At 47.8% G+C, this 24,158-nt stretch overlaps 1 protein-coding gene across 4 annotated transcripts; it reads left to right on the forward strand.

Moving 5' to 3' along the window:
- Nucleotides 1–833: 833 nt before the first annotated feature.
- TAFAZZIN (tafazzin, phospholipid-lysophospholipid transacylase) lies at nt 834–22,459 on the forward strand. Of its 4 annotated transcripts, none has more exons than XM_077284188.1 (11): nt 834–1,032; nt 1,963–2,095; nt 3,333–3,461; nt 3,638–3,683; nt 3,763–3,848; nt 7,205–7,285; nt 7,405–7,446; nt 7,528–7,590; nt 21,139–21,191; nt 21,459–21,536; nt 21,826–22,459. In XM_077284188.1, exons 2-11 carry the CDS (start codon nt 1,987–1,989, stop codon nt 21,925–21,927), a joined length of 789 nt encoding a protein of 262 aa, XP_077140303.1. In that variant the 5' UTR covers nt 834–1,032; nt 1,963–1,986; the 3' UTR covers nt 21,928–22,459. The 4 variants fall into 4 exon arrangements, with proteins under 4 accessions (XP_077140303.1, XP_077140307.1, XP_077140306.1 ...); XM_077284191.1 differs by lacking the exon at nt 834–1,032 and adding an exon at nt 1,039–1,197; XM_077284190.1 differs by lacking the exon at nt 834–1,032 and adding an exon at nt 1,101–1,240.
- Nucleotides 22,460–24,158: the final 1,699 nt, after the last annotated feature.

Genomic DNA, 24,158 nt, shown 5'->3' on the forward strand with positions numbered 1-24,158 from the left:
TTATGGACCGTCTGGGCACCGCAGGCAGAGTATGGACCGTCTGGGCACCACGGGCTGTGTACGGAGCGTCTGGGCACCGCGGGCTGTGTATGGAGCATCTGGGCACCGCGGGCTGTGTATGGAGCGTCTGGCCACCGCGGTCTGTGTATGGACCGTCTGGGCACCGCGGGCTGTGTATGGACCGTCTGGGCACCGCGGGCTGTGTATGGACCATCTGGGCACCGCGGGCTGTGTATGGACCGTCTGGGCACCGCGGGCTGTGTATGGACCGTCTGGGCACCGCAGCCAGAGTATGGACCGTCTGGGTACCGCGGGCTGTGTATGGAGCGTCTGGGCACCGCGGGCTGTGTATGGACCGTCTGGGCACCATGGGCCACGTATGGACCGTCTGGGCACCGCGGGCTGTGTATGGACCGTGAACACATTCGTCTGAACGCGGCCTAAGGCTCCAAGTTGTAGCAAAATCGCACTTTTCCTGTGCAGATAGATGACAGACAGTACTCACGCTCAGCGCCTCGTATAGCAGCACATAATACACAATATGTCGCCCCTTTGGGGTTTCCTGCTCATCAGCTCCAGGGGCAGCAGATCTCTGGTGCCCGCAATGACCGGCAGTCCTACGGATGGTTGTGAGTATACAGAGGACACATCCATGGCCGCCCTGTAGTAACAGCAGATCACACATCACCCACCCATGTACACACCGGCCATAGGGGGCTGTGGCGTCAGGACCCCCAATAACTGCGTCTATGAAAGGACCCCTCTTCTGCTCCACAGATGGACGCCGCATTCCTACGATGTCATCATACATTCCCCCATAACATTAATGGCACATTGCAGCAACCCCTCAGCTGTGCATACAGCGTGTAACCGTACAGTGCTCCCAATCACTGACAGCAAGCAGGGATACTGCCGCAGCCGTACCAGGAGGCCGCCATGCTGGGGCTCCCTCTAGTGAGCAGTGACGAGGCTGCAGGCAGACACAAGAACCTAGTGCACGACTCGTGTGAATGAAGCCCCCCGTCCGCTCAGGTGAGTGGGCTCCCAGCCAAGATGGCGGCTCCCAGGACGTGCACACCCCGGACCCCGCACTGCCTTGCCCCGGCCTTGTCACCGCACGGGGGGAAAGCCGGAGGTCAGCTCCCGAGAGGTCGGACTAGGCCGAAGCCTCGGACTTTCCTAAGGAGCCTCCCGGAGGTGATGGAGGGCAGGCGGGGGAGCTGCAGTGACCGGGTGCTCGGTAATGAAGGACCGATGTGGGCACGTAGTGAGTGCATAGCCCGTGTGCTGGGCCGCGCCACCCTGCGCCGCCGCGGTGTACACAGCTCTAGCGACCATGTCCCATCCGGCACAGATGGGAGCCACATTTAAAGGGGATGTCACCTCTGGGGATAGGGTTTTTTTTTGTTACTTAATTGCATTTATTTGGGGCTGCAGATAATTTTAGCAATTGGGTTGAAATAAACAGTTTGCGCCGTTTTGTTTTCTAGCCTAGCGTCATCCATTGTTTGCTGCAGAAAGGGCCAACTGAGGCTCCGGCAGTGAGCTCGCCATGGCGCTCTGGCCGGGAGTTTGTACCTGACTTTATCTCGGCTGACTGATGACCTCCGACAACATGAAAGTTAACTGTGTCGGGAACCAAGGAGCCCCAAAAGGCCAACCGGAGCCAACTGCTTCATGAAACAGAATTGCAAAAATGATTCACAGCCCCAAGTGCATGCATTTAAGGAAAAACAAATGCAATATATCATAACATTGCAGCCTCCTATGAAGCGCGGCCCCTTGTTGGGCTTCACAGCACTTGCCGCTCAGAAGACTGGGTAGCCGTGTACCTGACTTGGTGGCCATTTTGATAATCCAGTGTACTGTAGAGGTTGACTGTGATTTAATCTCCAGATTATCGGACCTTTGTGCAGCCGTCCGTGTCATTCTAACGTCTTCTCTCTGGTGTCGCTGTCACAGATCTCTGCTGACGTATGGTGAAGGATGCCGCTGGCGGTGAGCTGGCCGTTCCCTGTCAAGTCACACATATACCGGCACATGGCCAGCACGGTGATCACTGGACTGGTCGGCTCTTACAGCTGGCTATGGACCAGTAAGTAGTTGGCTTTCTCATAGCTGTTGTAATACAAGGTTACATAAAGTCTATGGGAGTAGCTCTGGGCAGCAGAGAAGACCCCTCCCTTATGGGGTCCATAGTCCGTAAACGGAGGGCATATTATCGACATCATCACTTTATGGTTGGCAGGAGGTCCGACCTCCGGGACCACCATCAATCCGGCTAGAAAAAGAGACCATAGAGCTTTTTGAGCACTGTGTCCCCTCTCGGACGCCCCAATAGGATATTGAGGGGCCGATAGCGCTGATTCATCCCCTTTACATTGCAGTGGATCCTTCAGTCTCAGGATCGGAGGTTGGATCCCCCCAGTTGTAAAGTGATTGCGTCTCCTAGCAATGTGCCATCCCTTTATGAGGTTGGAATACTCCTCCTCTCCCTGCTGTCAATCATGCACACAATGGCTGCCATCTTGGTACTCCCATGAAGTCGAGCCCGGCTCTACAGATTGTGATGAGTGAATATACTCGTTACTAGAGATTTCTCGAGCACACTCGGGGGTCCTCCGAGTATTTTTTAGTGCTCGGAGATTTAGTTTTTATTGCCGCAGCTGAATGATTTACATCTGTTAGCCAGCATAAGTACATGTGGGGATTCCCTAGCAACCAGGCAACCCCCACATGTACTTATGCTGGCTATTTGAAAAAGTGAAAAACTAATAAAAACATAAGTATGAATCACTACTTTTCACAATCTGAAAATAAAGAAATTAAAAATAAACCTGTTTGGCATCATTGTATCCATATAGGTCTGATCTACAGATCAATAATAAAATAATAAAATCGACACATCAGAATTGCTGTTTTTTGGTTGCCGCAGATGCTCCAAAAATGCACTAAAAAGTCATATATACCCAAAAAATGGTGGCACGGAACTGAAAGTTGGCTATGACAGGTTAATAAGGGATTGGCCTGATTCTATCATTGTTAAGACATGCTGAGAGTTGTAGTGTCAAGGCATTAGGAGGGTATTGATGCAGAGGCAGCCATGCCTGGGCCACACTGGGCATCCAGTGGTCTGGAAGTATTGCTAATCTGGCGCATAGCAAAGATTATCCCATCCTGGATTAATGTTGAAGTGATGCAGTCCGGCAGTTGGTGATGTAACGGTTTAGGCCCAGTGTCTGTATAATTCCAATAGTCTGGAATTTCTGATAATCCGACCCCTCATTGTAACTGATAAGTGTAATGACTGCAGCTGTCTCTTGTCATCACAGAGTACATGAACAGTCTGCAGGTGCACAACAAAGAAGTGTTATATGAGCTGATCGAGAAGCGGCAGCCGGACACTCCGCTCATCACCATCTCTAACCACCAGTCCTGTATGGACGACCCTCACCTGTGGGGTAAGTCTCCCTCCTCATAGGGCTCATCCTGCACTCGTGTCATGCTGGTGACCCCATTACTGAATGTAGTGGTCCTGGCCATGTGGCTTTCCTGCTGTAGAAATGCTACAACTTCTAGCAATCACTGACAAATGCCCTGAAGAGAAGGTAACAAAATATTCTCTTCTGTATTCCAGGTATTCTAAAGTTCAGGCACATGTGGAACCTGAGCACGATGCGGTGGTGAGTGTCCTCCCCGGTCCCCACAGAGGCATGCATGTATATCAGGGCCACTTACTGCCATGTCTGTGCCTTCCCTTAGGACCCCCACTGCTGCGGATATCTGTTTTACAAAAGAGGTCCACTCCTGGTTCTTCAGTATGGGCAAGTGTGTGCCAGTGTGCCGAGGTCAGTGCATGTGGCCGTCATATATATTATATTACACTATATGGAGAAAAGTATGTGCCCCCTCCACAGCCATCTACAGGAGCGTTATCTGACCTCCAGCTAAATCCACAGACATAATATGGAGTCGCCCCTCTGCAGATATAACGGCTCCCGCTCTTCTGGGGAGGATTTCTACAAGATTTTGGAGGAGTATGCGGGAATTTTTGCCCCTTCATCCAGAAGAGCATTTGTGGGCTCAGACCCTGATGTTGGGGGAGGCCAGAGTCACAATCTCCATGATAGGATGAGGTCTGAGCTCTGTGCTTTACGATTATGTTTTTTTTCACCAAACTCCCCCTCCATGTCTGTGTGGTCTTTGTGCACAGTCATGGGGAACAGAAAAGGGTCTTCCCCAAATTGTTCCCACAAAGCTGGAAGCTACAATTATCCACAATGTCTTGTGCTGAAGAATTAAGATTTCCCTTCCCTAGAACTAAGGAGCTGAGGCCGCCCCCTGATAACAATCCCATAGCGTTATCCTCCACCACCATCTGTACAGTGGGCACAGTGCAGTAAGGGGGTAACGTTCTCCTGGCGTTCACCAAACCCAGACTCCTCCATTAGACGCCAGATGGAGAAGTGCGATCCGTCACTGCACAGTACACATTTCCTTCAGAGTCCAGTGGTGGCGGCTTTACACCACTCCATCCGACGCTCAGCATTGTGCTTGGTGATGTAAGGCTGCCTGAAGCTCCTGGAGGGGCGCAGTGTTTGTGCTGATGTTACACCAGAGGAGGTCTGGACTCTGCAGTTATGGAGTCAGCAGAGCGTTGGTGACTTTTCTGCCCTCAGCACTCGGCCCCCCACACTGTAATATTACAGGGTCTCCACTTTGTGGCTGAGTTGTTGAGGTTCCTTCCACTTCTCAATAATATCACTCACAGGTGATGGGGGAAGATTCAGGAGTAAATAAATGTAACGAACGGACTTGTTACCCCGGTGGCTCCTATTACAGATCTGCCCTGGTATCAGTGAGCTCTGACCCTCTAGTTCTGTCACAGTAGTAAAGGCAGGTGACATGGTGAGTGGTTGGATGTTATACACTGGGGTGATGGGACTGAACGAGAAACTCAAATTCAGTGATTAAGGTGTGCGTCCAATAATCTTCTCTGTACAGTGCGTGCATTTATGCTTGAAGTCTCTGAATAGGACAGGTGTGAAGTGCAGAGTGCATGTACTCGCCTGGCATACAAATGGTGTTGGGAAACCTAGAGCTCTGAGAAGTATTCAGTGCACCTATTTAGGTATATTTTGTAGCCTCTGGATGAACTCAGTAATGTTCCTATTCACTGACAACAAGCAGGGATCTTGAATCGAAATGGGAAAAAATAAAGTATGTAGAATTTTTTTAGCGCACACACATCATATAGGGCTATTTTTTTCTTTAAAGAGAACCTGTCACCAGAAAAAAACATTATTATCCTGCGGATATGGGGTTAATCTGCAGGTTTATAGTGTTATTAAACTGCCCGGTGCCTGCACTTAGCCGAATGCTGCAGGGAGAAAATTTACTTTATTCTCCCCGGCAGCGTTCTGGTTTTGCGCCAGCACAGGTTCAGTCACCGCTCTGAGTATACAGAGCAGCGGCTGTAATCGCGCTCCCTGCATTGGGGCCGGCTGTCAGTCAGGACCGGGGGAGCGGATTCAGTCACTGCGCTGGTGCTGGTTCAGTCATTGCTCTGAGTATACAGAGCAGCAGCTGTAATCGCGCTCCCTGCATTGGGGCCGGCTGTCAGTCAGGACCGGGGGAGCGGATTCAGTCACTGCGCCGGTGCTGGTTCAGTCATTGCTCTGAGTATACAGAGCAGCAGCTGTAATCGCGCTCCCTGCATTGGGGCCGGCTGTCAGTCAGGACCGGGGGAGCGGATTCAGTCACTGCGCTGGTGCTGGTTCAGTCATTGCTCTGAGTATACAGAGCAGCAGCTGTAATCGCGCTCCCTGCATTGGGGCCGGCTGTCAGTCAGGACCGGGGGAGCGGATTCAGTCACTGCGCCGGTGCTGGTTCAGTCATTGCTCTGAGTATACAGAGCAGCAGCTGTAATCGCGCTCCCTGCATTGGGGCCGGCTGTCAGTCAGGACCGGGGGAGCGGATTCAGTCACTGCGCTGGTGCTGGTTCAGTCATTGCTCTGAGTATACAGAGCAGCAGCTGTAATCGCGCTCCCTGCATTGGGGCCGGCTGTCAGTCAGGACCGGGGGAGCGGATTCAGTCACTGCGCTGGTGCTGGTTCAGTCATTGCTCTGAGTATACAGAGCAGCAGCTGTAATCGCGCTCCCTGCATTGGGGCCGGCTGTCAGTCAGGACCGGGGGAGCGGATTAAGTCACTGCGCCGGTGCTGGTTCAGTCATTGCTCTGAGTATACAGAGCAGCGGCTGTAATCGCGCTCCCAGCATTGGGGCCGGCTGTCAGTCAGGACCGGGGGAGCGGATTAAGTCACTGCGCCGGTGCTGGTTCAGTCATTGCTCTGAGTATACAGAGCAGCAGCTGTAATCGCGCTCCCTGCATTGGGGCCGGCTGTCAGTCAGGACCGGGGGAGCGGATTAAGTCACTGCGCTGGTGCTGGTTCAGTCATTGCTCTGAGTATACAGAGCAGCGGCTGTAATCGCGCTCCCAGCATTGGGGCCGGCTGTCAGTCAGGATCGGGGGAGTGGATTCAGTCACTGCACCGGTGCTGGTTCAGTCATTGCTCTGAGTATACAGAGCAGCGGCTGTAATCGCGCTCCCAGCATTGGGGCCGGCTGTCAGTCAGGACTGGGGGAGCGGATTCAGTCACTGCGCTGGTGCTGGTTCAGTCATTGCTCTGAGTATACAGAGCAGCAGCTGTAATCGCGCTCCCAGCATTGGGGCCGGCTGTCAGTCAAGATTGGGGGAGTGGATTCAGTCACTGCACCGGCGCTGGTTGTCATCGCTCTGAGTATACAGAGCAGCGGCTGTCAGTGAGGAACGGGGGAGCAGATTCAGTCACTGCACCAGCGCTGGTTCAGTCATCGCTCTGAGTATACTAAGCAGCAGCTGTCAGTCAGTACTGGAGGTGCGGGTACGGCACTGTGCTGTATACGCAGAGCGATGACTGAAGTGTGAATGAGGCCAGGGGGAATAAATTTAATTTTCTCCCCACATCGTTTGGCTAAGTGCAGACACAGGGCAGTATGATAACGCTATTAACCTGCAGATTAACCCGATATCTGGAGGTTAATAGTATTTTTTCTGGCAGGAGGTTCCCTTTTAAGTCTGTATTACTTTAATCTGCAACCTTTGGCTCTTTAGCTGTTATAAGACTACAACCCCCAGCATCATCATTTGCATCTTGTCATGCAGGAGATGGAGTATATCAGAAAGGAATGGACTTTATTGTGGAGCGGCTGAACGATGGAGAATGGGTGCACGTGTTCCCTGAAGGTAATGACCCCCGTTCCCATATACAAGGTATACCCCATCATCCAGATATGGACGGGCAGCAGCGCCTCTGCAGCTTCTGTCCATCTTCTCATTTTGATAAAGTTTTGGTTTCCTTTTAGGAAAAGTTAATATGACACAAGATTTTATGAGGCTGAAATGGGGTGAGTGCTGGAGACATAGTCCGAAATGGAGTTGGGCTTGGTAGATATTGTGCATGTGGTCATCGCTACTCATCTTTTTAGGTATCGGCCGATTAATATCAGAGTGCACCCTGAATCCCGTCATCCTTCCTCTCTGGCACGTCGGTAAGTACTGACTGTCCTCTGTATGTCTTTGAACATTACTTTTTGGTATTGAATAACAGCATGGCCGCCATCTCTGCCTGGTGCACAGCACTTTTAGCTCTATATGGACTTGTAAATAGAAGTAGCAGCAGTCCCCGCTCTTTTATGGCACCAGACATCACGTCAACTGCACTGCAGACAATAACTGAGCCCAGTGTCTCTGCCGATGTAGGTGGCACAAATGGCTCAGAGCTGATTAGCTGCTTTTCGACATGACATCAGTCCTGCAGGCAATAACAAATTGGGGGGTGTTTACTACTAATAGAGCTTATACAGAAAAACTTTCCTGAAAGTAGACAACCCGTCTAAGGTGTATAACCAAACCATCCAAGATACTGGACAGACAAGGAATGTATAAAGATGAAAACTTTGTTTATAACATCAGAGACAGTTTTAGTCGACAACCCCCAGAGCTCTTCCTCCCAACTACCCAGCCCTCCACCTCCAAAACCAACTTCTCCACCATTACAGAAGATTGACTCTCCACTCTACTTTCAGGATCCCATCTCACCACCTGTGCACTTGACCCGCTCCCATCCCACTTCATCCTAAACCTCGCCACAGTCTTCATCCCAACCCTAACCCATCTCTTCAATCTATCACTAACAACTGGTGTTTTCCCCTCAAGCTTTAAACATGCCTCAATCACACTTATCCTAAAAAAGCCCTCTCTTGACCCATCCTCTGTATCTAGCTATCGCCCTATATCACTTTTCCCCTATTCCTCAAAACTACTGGAACAACACGTCCATCTTGAACTGTCCTCCCATCTCTCTTCCTGCTCCCTCTTCAACCGCTTACAATCTGGCTTCCGGTCACACCACTCCACTGAAACTGCCCTAACTAAGGTCACCAATAACCTATTAACCACCAAGAGCAAGCAACACTAATCTGTCCTCCTCCTCCTGGACCTGTCCTCTGCCTTGGACACAGTGGACCATTCCCTGTTGCTGCGGACCCTCTCATCCCTTGACATCACAGACATGGCCCTATCCTGGATCTCGTCATACCTAACTGACCGAACATTCAGCGTCTCCCACTCACACACCACCTCCTCACCTCGCCACCTATCTGTCGGAGTCCCGCAAGGTTCAGTTCTAGGGCCCCTGCTCTTCTCCATCTACACCTTTGGCCTTGGACATCTCATAGAATCTCATGGCTTTCAGTATCACCTCTATGCTGATGACACACAGATCTACATCTCTGGACCAGATATCACCACCCTACTAACCAGAATCCCTCAATGTCTATCAGCTATTTGATCCTACTTCTCCTCTAGATTTCTGAAACTTAACATGGACAAAACAGAATTCATCATCTTTCCCCCATCTAACGCGACCCCCCCCCAACAAACCTATCCATTACAGTAAATGGCTGCCCACTCTCCCCAGTCCCACAAGCTCGCTGCCTCGGGGTAATCCTTGACGCTGATCTCTCCTTCAAACCACATATCCAAGCCCTTTCCACTTCCTGCCGCCTTCAACTCAAAAATATTTCACGGATCCGTACATTCCTAAACCAAGAATCTGCAAAAACCCTAGTCCATGCCCTCATCATCTCTCGCCTCGACTACTGTAAACTCCTGCTCTGTGGCCTCCCCTCTAACACTCTTGCACCCCTCCAATCTATTCTAAACTCAGCTGCCCGACTAATCCACCTGTCCCCCCCGCTATTCCCCGACCTCTCCCCTCTGTCAATCCCTTCACTGGCTCCCCATTGCCCAGAGACTCCAGTACAAAACCCTAACCATGACGTACAAAGCCATCCACAACCTGTCTCCTCCATACATCTGTGACCTCCGATCCTCACAATATCTCCTTCTCTACTCCCCTCTTATCTCCTCTTCCCACAATCGCATACAAGCTTTCTCCCGCGCATCACCCCTACTCTGGAACTCTCTACCCCAACATATCAGACTCTCACCTACCACAAAAGCAGAAACCGCAAAAGGAGTTCCTCAGAATACTTGCATGTATTCTGAGGAACTCCTTTTGCTGTTTCTGCTTTTGTGTTTTTAGTTGTGTTTATCAGGGGTCCGTACCCATGACAGTTCATCTTTTAGATTTAATCATATTGGGACATTGTATATATCCCGGTGTTTATTGTACAGGACAATCTTATTAGCTATTACTCAGCGCGTACCCGTATATACTTAGGTATATACTATTTTATATTTATTCACTGGATAAATTCTTTGTGGAAGTTTGTTGGTATCGCTGCAAGGACTTATAGCCTCAGTGACACTTTGCGCCACCATATACAGGACTATATACAAACCTTCAAAAAGAACCTGAAGACCCACCTCTTCCCACAAGCTACAACCTGCAGTAACCACCAAACCGCTGCACGACCAGCTCTACCCTCACCTACTATATCCTCACCCATCCCTTGTAGATTTTGAGCCCTCGCGGAGAGGGTCCTCTCTCCTCCTGTACCAGTTGTGACTTGTATTGTTTAAAGGGGTTGTCCACTACTTTCAATTAACCCCCCAATGTACCCCCCCGGGGCCCCTAATGAATTGTGCCATTACCTTCTGTTGACGTTTTCGCCTGTGAGCGGCGCTATTCCTCCTGCTGAGTCCGGGTCACATGACCCCCAGACTGCAGCCGCCGCTCATTTCCGCCGACGTCACGTCAATTTCCAGGCTCTGAAAATTGACGTGACGTCAGCAGCAGGCGTGACCAGCCCCCACAGTCAGCAGTCACTCAGCAAGAGTGACTGGGCTGTGGGCGGTGCTGGGGGCTGCCTGCAGGGATGTGCTGGGGGCTGCCTGCAGGGCTGTGCTGGGGGCGGGCGGGGCTGTGTGTGCTCACTGCTCAGTGCTGGGATCATGATGTGTGGCTGGGCTGTGCTTCGGTCGCCGGGAGTCTGCCGGTGCTTGTGCCCGCCGGCGTTTCTGCCCGCCGGTGCATGTGCCCGCCGGCGCCGGTGCTTGTGCCCGCCGGCGCCGGTGCTTGTGACCGCCGGCGCTGTGCGTGCCGGCGCTGTGCGTGTGTGCCGGCGCTGTGCGTGTGTGCCGGCGCTGTGCGTGTGTGTGCAGGCATCGTCCGATGGGACTACAAGTCCCATCGGGCTCTGCCTGCTACACTGACAGTGAGTGACACATTAGCCAATGATGGGACAGTAGTAGTCCCATCATCCGGCTAATGTGTTGAATGTAAAAAAAAAAAAAAAACACACAGTACATACATACATACATACATACACACCATGCGACGACATGCACCGTGCGACGACATGCACCATGCGACGACATGCACCATGCGACGACATGCACCATGCGGCGACATGCGATGACATGCACCATACGACATGCACCATGCGACACATGCACCATGCGACGACATGCACCATGTGACATGCACCATGCGACGACATGCGACATGACCATGCGACGACATGCACCATGCAATGACATGCGACGACATGCACCATGCGACACATGCACCATGCAACGACATGCACCATGCAGCGACATGCACCATGCAGCGACATGCACCATGTGACATGCACCATGCGACGAGATGCGACATGACCATGTGACGACATGCACCATGCAATGACATGCGACATGCAACAACATGCGCCATGCAACGACATGCGCCATGCAACGACATGCGCCATGCGACGAAATTAACCATGCGACGACATGCACCATGCGGCGACCTGCACCATGTGATGACATGCACCATGCGACGACATGCACCATGCGACAACATGCACCATGCGACGACATGCACCATGCGACGACATGCACCATGCGGCGACATGCACCATGCGACGACATGCACATGTGTCAACATGTGACATGCACCATGCGTCGACATGCACCATGCGTCGACATGCACCATGCGTCAACATGAGACATGCACCATGCGACGACATGCAACACGCACCATGCGACGACATGCACCATGCATCGACATGCACCATGCGTCGACATGCACCATGCGTCGACATGCACCATGCGTCAACATGCACCATGCGACGACATGCGCCATGCGACATGCACCATGCGACGACATGCAACATGTGACATGCGACATGAAACATGCCACATACAGTACGTACATACGACATACAGTACATATAACATAGATTACATACTCACCATCACTTGTCACTTTGATCCCCGAAGCCATTGTCATCTGTAAAAAATATTAAAATAATAAACAAACACTATACTCCCTGATCCGCAGAAATCCAATTAAAACGAGTGTCCCACGACGATCTCCCGTGGAGAGCAGGAGCCTCTGCTGATGCAACCACTCTCCAGGGGCTCCAGGAACACAATGAGGGGAGGAAGGTATCCTTCCACAATGTATTCCCCACAATGTATTCCTACACCCCTGTGAGAAAATAGTCCCTAGTCTCACTTTATGGCATGCTGTATGAGAAAGTTCCCACGCAGCTTTTTGCCATAAAGTGAGACCAGTGAACTTTAGTAACCTCAGTGATGCACTACAGGAGCCATTGTCTTCTGTCAGTGTGTCACTGAGGGTCCTATACAGCAGTGACATCACCCGATGTCACTGTTCTATAGGGGAGATCGTCGTGGGACACTCGTTATTAATTGGACTACAGCGGACAGGTAGTATACGGTTTATTATTTTACTTTTTTGCAGGTGCTGGAGTATGGTAAGTATGGTTAAATGAAGAATATTAAAATACTTTTTCCTAATGTGTGTGTGTTTCATTAACCCTTTTTTAGTATTGGATTAATAATGGATAGGCGTCTTATTGACGCCTCTCCGTTATTAACCCGGCTTAATGTCACCTTACAATAGCAAGGTGACATTAACCCCTTATTACCCCATATCCCACCGCTACACGGGAGTGGGACTGAAATACATGGCACTTTAATACGTGGCACTGAAATACGTGGCACGTGGCACTGAAATACGTGGCACTTACATAGGTGGCATTTAAATCTGTGGCACTTAAATCCGTGGCACTTACATACATCGCACTTGCATACATGGCACTTAAATACGTGGCACTTACATACGTGGCACTTATATCCGTGGCACTTACATACGTGGCACTTATATACGTGGCACTGAAATAGGTGGCACTTAAATCCGTGGCACTGAAATACGTGTCACGTGGCACTTACATACGTGGCACTTACATACGTGGCATGTGGCACTTATATACGTGGCACTGAAATAGGTGGCACTTAAATCCGTGGCACTGAAATACGTGTCACGTGGCACATACGTGGCACTTACATACGTGGCACTTACGCACGTGGCACTTAAATCCGTGGCACATACGTGGCACTTACATACGTCGCACTTACACACGTGGCACTTACATACGTGGCACTTACATACGTGGCACTTACATACGTGGCACTTACATACGTGGCACGTACATACGTGGCACGTGGCACTTATATACGTGGCACTGAAATACGTGGCACTGAAATACGTGGCACTGAAATATCGTGGCACTATGACTGTCAGAAAATGTTCATTAACCGGTTAGGGGTGAGGTTAGGGGTAGGGTTAGGGTTTGGATCCCTTTATCACCCTGATGGTGGTGGGTGTTTTTTCAGTTTTTTTTCTATAAAAACGCATCATCGGTGAGGGTGGAAGATATGGTTATCGCAATCCCAGTGATGACATAACCAAAGTAAAGACCATAAATATAAAGTAATGGACAAGTACTGAACAATCCCTTTAATATATGATACTAAAACTGTTTTGAATCTATAAAATGCAGTGTAGACTACAGTCTACAAATCTGTAATTTCTCAGTGTGAATGCAGATTTTTGGTTACTCATATTACACTCAGAGAGTGAATACAAGGATGTGATTTGAATACTCCCAATGTTGTCACCACGGTTTCTCTCACGGAGAATTTGTGTCAGTGTCATTATGTGAACCCTGTGGACAATCAGTGGCTGCTTCACTGTCTTCGCCTTAGGAAGAAGTGGCTTACATTTGGTAATTCTTAAAAAAAATGCAGCAACACTCACTTCCTACAGATATAAGAGTTTGCTTAGAAGGTGGTGAGAGTGATGCGGCCACTGATTGACCACAGGTACAATCGCTGCGAGACACCGCGCCGACACTATTGGAACGTGCAGGCACTGGAATCTAGTAAACATACAGAGAGGGGGTTGTTAGAATAGTGGACAAACCCTTCAAAGTTCTATATGTATGTATATATCACTGCAACAAAATATTAAAGTGTATGTATATGAATAAATAATTTATTCCATACATACACATAGAAGTATATATTGGTGTGTATATAAAAGGTGTGATCGCATATTGGTGCAATCTGTGCAGCTAAAATGCAATGGGGGCCATTTCTACCTCGAAAGCAGGTGGAATTGTGACTTAGGATGAGCTGTTATTTCTGCAAATGGCCCATATATTGTTTCTGAAACTGGGGCCTCTCCTGTATATGAGCACAAATAGTGTAAAATAAGAACACACATAATATATATACATGCACACAAGCGTATGTAGATGGACACATATAACCACACATGTACTGTGTAATTTACATATCTAAGACATATACGCAGTAGGATCTCTTTACAGTATATCATATGTATACTAAACTATATATACTATGAAATAGATGAGAAAGAAAAAAGCTAAAAGCTTGATCACCATGGTTGTGCAGTTCTTGGTGCTGCTTTACAGCTTGTGACCAAGATGTGACCTCTCCTCATCAGCCTGAAGAGAGAGGAGGGAGGGGTTTGGGTGTGTTTTGGAGTGGGTGTGCTAAGTTCGGGCTTAGAGGACAGTGCAAAGCATCATGGAACTTGTAGTATTAGGGCACAATAAGGAAGTAGTCGATTAACCCCATGAGAGCTGAATCCAGCACTGAAGATGTGCTGCTACAGCATGATAACAGGTAATATTGTTAAAATAAACACAGTAGATGTTTTCAGTGGCCCATAATAGCAAGATTTATGAAAAAAAAAAAAAAACTTTATAGTAGTGGACAACTTCTTTAAGATTACTGTACTTGTTTTTATTATGTATACCCCTCCTCACATGTAAAGCGCCATGGAATAAATGGTGCTATAATAATAAATAATAATACAAAATTCAACATTAATTTCACAAAACTGATGACAATGCCTCTTGTCAAAAAACAGGTCTATCTCAGAACCCACATATGGTGCATATAAAATGATAGTTGCAAAATCCTTAAGATAACTCTTCTAAATTGTCTGGGCCTATGATATAATTACCATTGCTATATTCTGCTTTTAAAGTGCTAAAATGCCTCAAATAAATAAGCATGGATTATCAAATGGGCCCAAACAAGGAAAAAGGCTACAAAGTGCCCAAGTGCATTTAACCCCTTCCCGACCTTTGACGCCACGTAGGCGTCATGAAAGTCGGTGCCAATCCGACCCATGACGCCTATGTGGCGTCATGGAATGATCGCGTCCCTGCAGAGCGGGTGAAAGGGTTAACTCCAATTTCACCCGATCTGCAGGGACAGGGGGAGTGGTACTTCAGCCCAGGGGGGGTGGCTTCACCCCCTCGTGGCTACGATCCCTCTGATAGGCTGTTGTTGAAAGTGAAACTGCCAATCAGAGCAATTTGTAATATTTCACCTAAAAAACTGGTGAAATATTACAATCCAGCCATGGCCGATGCTGCAATATCATCGGCCATGGCTGGAAACACTTATGTGACCCCCCCCCCACCCCACCGATCGCCCCCCCCAAGCCACCGATCTGTGCTCCGCTCCCCTCCGTCTTGTGCTCCGCTCCCCCGTCCTCCTGTCCGCTCCCCCGTGCTCCTATGCCACCCCCCCGTGCTCCGACGACCCCCCCCCCCCCCCCCGTGCACCGATCTCTCCCCCCCCCCCCCCCCTCATACTTACCGAGGCTCCCGGTGTCCATCCGTCTTCTCTATGGGCGCCGCCATCTTCCAAAATGGCGGGCGCATGAGTAGTGCGCCCGCCGAATCTGCCGGCCGGCAGATTCGTTACAAGTACATTTTGATCGCTGTGATAGGTTCTATCACAGCAATCAAAATAAAAAAATAATAAATAACCCCCCCCTTTATCACCCCCATAGGTAGGGACAATAATAAAATAAAGAAAATATATTTTTTTCTTTTTCCACTAGGGTTAGGGTTAGAACTAGGGTTAGAACTAGGGGTAGGGGTAGGGTTAGGGGTAGGGGTAGGGTTAGGGTTATGGCATGTGCACACAGTGCGGATTTGGCTGCGGATCCGCAGCGGATTGGCCGCTGCGAATTCGTAGCAGTTTTCCATCAGGTTTACAGTACCATGTACACCTATGGAAAACCAAATCCGCTGTGCCCATGGTGTGGAAAATTCCGTGCAGAAACGCTGCGTTGTATTTTCCGCAGCATGTCAATTCTTTGTGCGGATTCCGCAGCGTTTTACACCTGTTCCTCAATAGGAATCCACAGGTGAAATCCGCACAAAAAAACACTGGAAATCCGCTGTAAATCCGCAGGTAAAACGCAGTGCCTTTTACCTGCAGATTTTTCAAAAATCGTGCGGAAAAATCTCACACGAATCCGCAACGTGGGCACATAGCCTTAGGGTTAGGGTTGGAATTAGAGTTAGGGTTGGAATTAGGGCTAGGGTTGGAAATAGGGTTAAGATTAGGCTTGTGGTTAGGGTTACGGATAGGGTTAGGGGTGTGTTGGGGTTATAGTTCTGGTTAGGGTTGGGATTAGGGTTAGGGTTGGGATTAGGGTTAGGATTAGGGTTGGAATTAGGGTTACGGGTGTGTTGGGGTTAGGGTTGTGGTTAGGGGTGTGTTGGGGTTAGGGTTGTGATTAGGGTTATGGCTACAGTTGGGATTAGGATTAGGGGTGTGTTGGGGTTAGTGTTGAAGTTAGAATTGAGGGGTTTCCACTGTTTAGGCACATCAAGGGTCTCCAAACGCAACATGGCGCCACCATTGATTCCAGCCAATCTTGGGTTCAAAAAGTCAAATGGTGTTCCCTCCCTTCCAAGCCCCGACGTGCGCCCAAACAGTGGTTTACCCCCACATATGGGGTACCGGCGTACTCAGGACAAACTGGGCAACAACTGTTGGGGTCCAATTTCTCCTGTTACCCTTGCAAAAATAAAAAATTACTTGCTAAAACATAATTTTTGAGGAAAGAACAATTATTTTTTATTTTCACGGCTCTGCGTTATAAACTTCTGTGAAGCACTTGGGGGTTGAAAGTGCTCACCACACATCTAGATAAGTTCCTTGGGGGGGTCTAGTTTCCAAAATGGGTCACTTGTAGGGTGTTTCTACTGTTTAGGCACATCAGGGGCTCTGCAAATGCAATGTGACGCCCGCAGACCATTCCATCAAAGTCTGCATTTCAAATGTCACTACTTCCCTTCCGAGCCCTGACGTATGCCCAAACAGTGGTTTACCCCCACATATGGGGTATCAGCGTACTCACAACAAACTGTGTAACAAATATTGGGGCCCAATTTCTCCTGTTACCCTTGTGAAAATAAAAAATTGCTTGCTAAAACATCTTTTTTGAGGAAAGAAAAAAGATTTTTTATTTTCACGGCTCTGCGTTGTAAACTTCTGTGAAGCACTTGGGGGTTGAACGTGCTCACCACACATCTAGATAAGTTCCTTGGGGGGTCTAGTTTCCAAAATGGGGTCACTTGTGGGGGGTTTCTACTGTTTAGGCATATCAGGGGCTCTGCAAACGTAACATGATGCCCGCAGACCATTCCATCAAAGTCTGCATTCCAAAACGTCACTACTTCCCTACCGAGCCCCGGCATGTGCCCAAACAGTGGTTTACCCCCACATATGGGGTATCAGCGTACTCAGGAGAAACTGGACAACAACTTTTGGGGTCTAATTTCTCCTGTTACCCTTGCAAAAATAAACAATTCTGGGACCCTAGCAAAAATAAAAAATTCTGGGCTAAAAAAATATTTTTGAGGAAAGGAAACACATTTATTATTTTCACGGCTCTGCGTTATAAACTTCAGTGAAGCACTTGGGGGTTCAAAGTGCTCACCACACATCTAGATAAGTTGCCTTGGGGGTCTAGTTTCCAAAATGGAGTCACTTGTGGGGAGTTCCTACTGTTTAGGCACATCAGGGGCTCTGCAAACGCAACCTGACGCCCGCAGAGCATTCCATCAAAGTCCGCATTTCAAAACGTCACTACTTCCCTTCCGAACCCCGACGTGTGCCAAAACAGTGGTTTACCCCCACATATGGGGTATCAGCGTACTCAGGAGAAACTGGACAACAACTTTTGGGGTCCAATTTCTCCTGTTACCCTTGGGAAAATAAAAATTTGTGGGCTAAAAATCATTTTTGAGAAAAGAAAAATTATTTTTTATTTTCATGGCTCTGCGTTATAAACTTCTGTGAAGCACTTGGGGGTTCAAAGTGCTCACCACACAACTAGATTAGTTCCTTGGGAGGTCTAGTTTCCAAAATGGGGTCACTTGTGCGGGAGCTCCAATGTTTAGGCACACAGGGGCTCTCCAAACGCGACATGGTGTCCGCTAATGATTGGAGCTAATTTTCCATTCAAAAAGCCAAATGGCGTGCCTTCCCTTCCGAGCCCTGCCGTGCGCCCAAACAGTGGTTTACCCCCACATATGGGGTATCATCGTACTCAGGACAAACTGGACAACAACATTTGGGGTCCAATTTCTCCTATTACCCTTGGGAAAATAAAAAATTCTGGGCTAAAAATCATTTTTGAGGAAAGAAAAATTATTTTTTATTTTCACGGCTCTGCGTTATAAACTTCTGTGAAGCACCTGGGGGTTATAAGTGCTCACTATGCATCTAGATAAGTTCCTTGGGGGGTCTAGTTTCCAAAATGGGGTCACTTGTAGGGGAGCTCCAATGTTTAGGCACACAGGGGCTCTCCAAACGCGACATGGTGTCCGCTAACGATCGGAGCTAATTTTCCATTCAAAAAGTCAAATGGCACACCTCCCCTTCCGAGCCTTGCCGTGCACCCAAACAGTTGTTTACCCCCACATATGAGGCATCGGCATACTCAGGAGAAATTGCCCAACAAATTTTAGGATCCATTTTATCCTGTTGCCCATGTGAAAATGAAAAAATTGAGGCTAAAAGAAATTTTGTGTGAAAAAAAAGTACTTTTTCATTTTTACGGATCAATTTGTGAAGCACCTGAGGGTTTAAAGTGCTCACTATGCTTCTAGATAAGTTCCTTGGGGGGTCTAGTTTCCAAAATGGGGTCACTTGTGGGGGAGCTCCAATGTTTAGGCACACAGGGGCTCTCCAAACGTGACATGGTGTCCGCTAGCGATGGAGATAATTTTTCATTCAAAAAGTCAAATGGCGCTCCTTCCCTTCCGAGCCTTACCATGTGCCCAAACAGTGGTTTACCCCCACATGTGAGGTATCGGTGTACTCAGGAGAAATTGTCCAACAAATTTTAGGATCCATTTTATCCTGTTGCCCATGTGAAAATGAAAAAATTGAGGCTAAAATAATTTTTTTGTGAAAAAAAATGTACTGTTTCATTTTTACGGATCAATTTGTGAAGCACCTGGGGGTTTAAAGTGCTCACTATGCTTCTAGATAAGTTCCTTGGGGGGTCCAGTTTCCAAAATGGGGTCACATGTGGGGGAGCTCCAATGTTTAGGCACACGGGGGCTCTCCAAATGCGACATGGTGTCCGCTAAAGATTGGAGCCAATTTTTCATTCAAAAAGTCAAATGGCGCTCCTTCCCTTCCGAGCCCTGCCGTGCGCCCAAACAGTGGTTTACCCCCACATATGAGGTATCAGCGTACTCAGGACAAATTGGACAACAACGTTTGTGGTCCAGTTTCTCCTTTTACCCTTGGGAAAATAAAAAAATTGTTGCTAAAAGATCATTTTTGTGACTAAAAAGTTAAATGTTCATTTTTTACTTCCATGTTGCTTCTGCTGCTGTAAAACACCTGAAGGGTTAATAAACTTCTTGAATGTGGTTTTGAGCACCTTGAGGGGTGCAGTTTTTAGAATGGTGTCACTTTTGGGTATTTTCAGCCATATAGAACCCTCAAACTGACTTCAAATGTGAGGTGGTCCCTAAAAAAAATGGTTTTGTAAATTTTGTTGTAAAAATGAGAAATCACTGGTCAAATTTTAACCCTTATAACTTCCTAGCAAAAAAAATATTTGTTTCCAAAATTGTGCTGATGTAAAGTAGACATGTGGGAAATGTTATTTATTAACTATTTTGTGTCACATAACTCTCTGGTTTAACAGAATAAAAATTCAAAATGTGAAAATTGCGAAATGTTCAAAATTTTCGCCAAATTTCCGTTTTTTTCACAAATAAACTCAGAAATTATCAACCTAAATTTAGCACTAACATGAAGCCCAATATGTCACGAAAAAACAGTCTCAGAATCGCTAGGATCCGTTGAAGCGTTCCTGAGTTATTACCTCATAAAGGGACACTGGTCAGAATTGCAAAAAACGGCCAGGTCATTAAGGCCAAAATAGGCTGGGTCATGAAGGGGTTAAACCTCTGCCAGCCTATCAAATGACCCCAAAATACAAGGCTGCAAAGTGCTCAAGTGCATATAAACATGTAAACATTCACTAGCCTGTAAAGGCAATAGGATCAAATAAAGTGCCAAAAGTTTGTTCTTACCAAGGTGGAGAACCAAAATGAAACCTGCCTTCTACCAGGGGTAGCTAGTGAATGTTTACATGTTTATATGCACTTGAGCACTTTGCAGCCTTGTATTTTGGGGTCATTTGATTGTTTACGCCTATTTACTGGATGCATAGCAGCACCTTAGAACTATAATAGGCTGGCAGAGGTTTACATGCACTTGGGCTCTTTGTAGCCTTTTTCCTTGTTTGGGCCCATTTGATAATCCATGCTTATTTATTTGAGGCATTTTAGCACTTTAAAAGCATAATATAGCAATGGTAATTACCGTATATATTAGGCCCAGACAATTTAGAGGAGTTATCTTTAGGATTTTGCAATTATCATTTTATATGCACCATGTGTGGGTTCTGAGATAGACCTGTTTTTTGACAAGAGGCGTTGTCATGAATTTTGTGAAATTAATGTTGAATTTTGTATTATAAATAAAGTTTTCATCTTTATACATTCCTTGTCTGTCCAGTATCTTGGATGGTTTGGTTATATACGGCATAGTGGAATGTGATGTTATGCTGATTTGAGTTGGATTAGTATGTATACGAACCCGTCTAAGGTGTTGACCACGCTCCTATAATACAATGGGGCTGCAGCTTTGTGTTTGTTACTGTCCAGTGATGACACTACTCCCCGGAGCAGGTTTTGTGCAGGAGGAGCTGGCGATTTCCGCTCTGGACTATAACACATAGAGCACTTTATTCCCTCATGCCTAACCCACCTAGAAGGGAGAATATATTATCTCCCCTATCCAGTCGTCATATTGTATATTTGCATATAACATTCAGGAAATACCGATTGAGAAAATAGAAAAAGGCATTATATATGTGTATACAAAGGTTGTAACGTTGCCACCTTGTATCCCAGGAATGAACGATGTGCTCCCAAATGATCCGCCCTATGTGCCGCGATGGGGACAGGTAGGTGTTTATTGCGACTCCCTCTGATTTCAGATCATGTATTTGACCCATAGCAGGACTATTTCTCACTTCACCACCCCTCCATACAGGGGACACAGGACCCCCATTCTCACGAGCGATGGAGGGTTAGAACGATCTGACATTTATCTCCTATCCTGTCGTAGATTTTCTTGGTGACTTCCTAGGGCTCGGGGTCTGATAGTGACTAGAGCTATAGATTTTCCAGTGCACTCATGTCACTGTCTCCATTTCTTCTCTTCCCTGCAGAAGATTACCGTGCTGGTTGGGAGCCCGTTCAGCGTCGCATCTGTGGTGGAGAAGTTAAGAGCTGAGTGCAGGACGCCTGTAAGATCCTTACGCTTTTCCTTGGCTTCATCAGAGGTCATCATGCTAGCCAGTGGATCGGGGACACCCTGCAGTCTCTGAGTAGCTGAGCCCATACCATTGATATCATGAGGCCAATAATATCAGTAATATCTAATGAATGGTCGGGTGTGCCTCCACTCCAATAAGGGGGTATTCCCATCTCGCAGAGTGATGGCGTAGCATTAGGACACATATCATCGCTTTATAATCCCATTGAATCCTCCCTTCTTCTGTAGCGGCTGCATTACTGTCCTGTAATTCTCTGTAGGTGGAGATGAGGAAAGCGATCACAGATTACATCCAGGAGGAGTTTCGCCAGCTGAAGTCTCAGGCCGAGAATCTGCACCAAAGTTTTAAAGAGCAGAGGTGACAAGAAGCCACCAAAGATGTGCCCCAGCGATCACGTCCACACACCAGATGCCTTCCTATAGGTTTTTTTTTTATCCATTGTGCCCCATCAGGTTCCTCCGTACATTAATTTACGTTGGCGTTGACGCCATCTACTGCTGCTACATAACATGAAGTGATAACATTTACTCTGTGAGTCCAATTTTGTTTCCACAAAAGCCGCACGGTGAGGAAATGGGATTATATAGTCCTATATCCATTGACCCAGGCCGGGACCATGATGATTTTAAACATTTTTAAGCTGGATGAAGTAAAAAAAAATAAATCATGATTTCAGGTCTTTTGATTACGTCTCATGGAGTTGTGAGGTGGTCTGCACCCATTGCACTGCTCGTCCCATTCCTGGAGTCTTCCCTTTTTCGTGCAGCCTTTTATTTATTGTAAAGAAATGGATGACACTTGAGCTGCAGGAATGCACACTGGCTACAAGACTGTTTTATACTCTTCATTTTTCTGTAGCTGTCTTTTCAAATAAAGATAAAAATTGTGCTTTTTTCATTTGTTTTGTATTTCATTTTTCCATGAATTGGCGCTGAGCTGCAGTACTGAGAATGGCCACTACACAGTGTATGGAGTTACAACACCACAGCGCCGTACAAAACCAGTGGTTGTTCTTGGTACTGCACCCATTGAAGTGAATGTGAGCTGAGGTGATGTGCAGGGTAGTGCCACTGCAGTGTAGGGCGTTGTTGTGTTCTGACACCATACACTCTTCTAAAAGCGAACACCTGATCGCTGGAGAACCAGACACCCACCAATCTGATATTAATGACTTGTCCTTACTCGTGGACAACCCCTTTTAAATTTCACAAAAATGTGGGTTTGGTATAAATGACTTCTATTAGAAGACAGCAGAAATCCTACTGCAGAAGTGACGGTTGTGTCACTTTTACTGCTGGGTCATATTGAAGTGGCTCTGTGGATGGAGGTGGTGGCGCCCACATCAGGCATCACACACATTCTATTGGCAAACGTGGCATAATGTCAAGGTAGATGCAAGATCAAAAAAATATCTGTAAGATGATAGCAGGTGACACACAGGAGACAGAGCAAGGGTTAATAATAATAATAATAATAATCTTTATTTTTATAATAATCTTTATTTTTATATATCGCTAACATATTCCGCAGCGCTTTACAGTTTGCACACATTATCGCTGTCCCCGATGGGGCTCACAATCTAGATTCCCTATCAGTATGTCTTTGGAAGGGTTAACAGGTTCTTTATATAAAATGGTGGAATAAGCAGGGGGGTAAAGGATATGAATTTGCGGATGGGGGAAAGACAAATACAGCAGGTAACAACGGGTTAACTTATCAGTCTCTGTGCACTGGAGGAAGGTGGCTGGAAGATCCATCGGTGGCGCCGAAGGCGGCACGAGATGTCTCCGATCCGGTCCTGTAGAAAGGCGATGCACTGTCTCCTTGCGGTGATGAATCTTACAGGTCCTTCGGCACGTGGTCTCCTGGTCCGGGGCACGCGGTGGAGTAGAGATGGAGGTCCGCGGCACAGTGGATGAAGCAGAAAGTTCAGTATACAAGGCCACAGTAGAAGCATACAGTCCACCGCACACAGCCACAGGCGCGGTCCGGTTCTCAACGGGCACCGCAGGGATATGACTAAGCAGTGCCTCCGTGGTGGTGAGCGGAGCAAAGGTATGCACTCTGTACTGGTCACTACACGGTGCAGATGTCTCTCTGGGCTGTGGGTAGCACGTCTTAGCAGTTTTTCTAGCCGGGTGTGAAGGCACAGCTTGCTGGCATGGGTCCGTCTAGAGGGAGTCAACCGTCTCTCTGTTCACAAGCTTGTTCCCCACCAAGTGTGTCGTCAGCCCGCTCACACCACTAGTTAAGTTGGACCCGCCCCCACCAGTCGGGTCTCCTGATCTGTTATGGTCAGAAAACTTCCCTCGGAATAATGGTGACAGTTCCGGCCCAGACACCCAAGAGGGACCGCTGCCCTGGTACACCTCCCTACACTCCCCCACACTTTTTGCTCGCCATTCAACGGGCGTGACTTTTCAAGGAGAGCGTGACTGTCTCTTCTCCTGGGTGGTTTGCTGCCAGACAAAATTCTCTTGGTCATAGCGATTGAGGGGTTTGCCAGCCGTTGTTCGTTCGGAGCATCTCAGATTAGGAGAAGTAGAGGAGTTCTACTGTGGGGCAGAATCCGGCTGTGGAGAGAGAGCCATG

Source organism: Ranitomeya variabilis, chromosome 2, assembly GCF_051348905.1.
Source record: "Ranitomeya variabilis isolate aRanVar5 chromosome 2, aRanVar5.hap1, whole genome shotgun sequence".
Lineage (NCBI taxonomy): Eukaryota > Metazoa > Chordata > Amphibia > Anura > Dendrobatidae > Ranitomeya > Ranitomeya variabilis.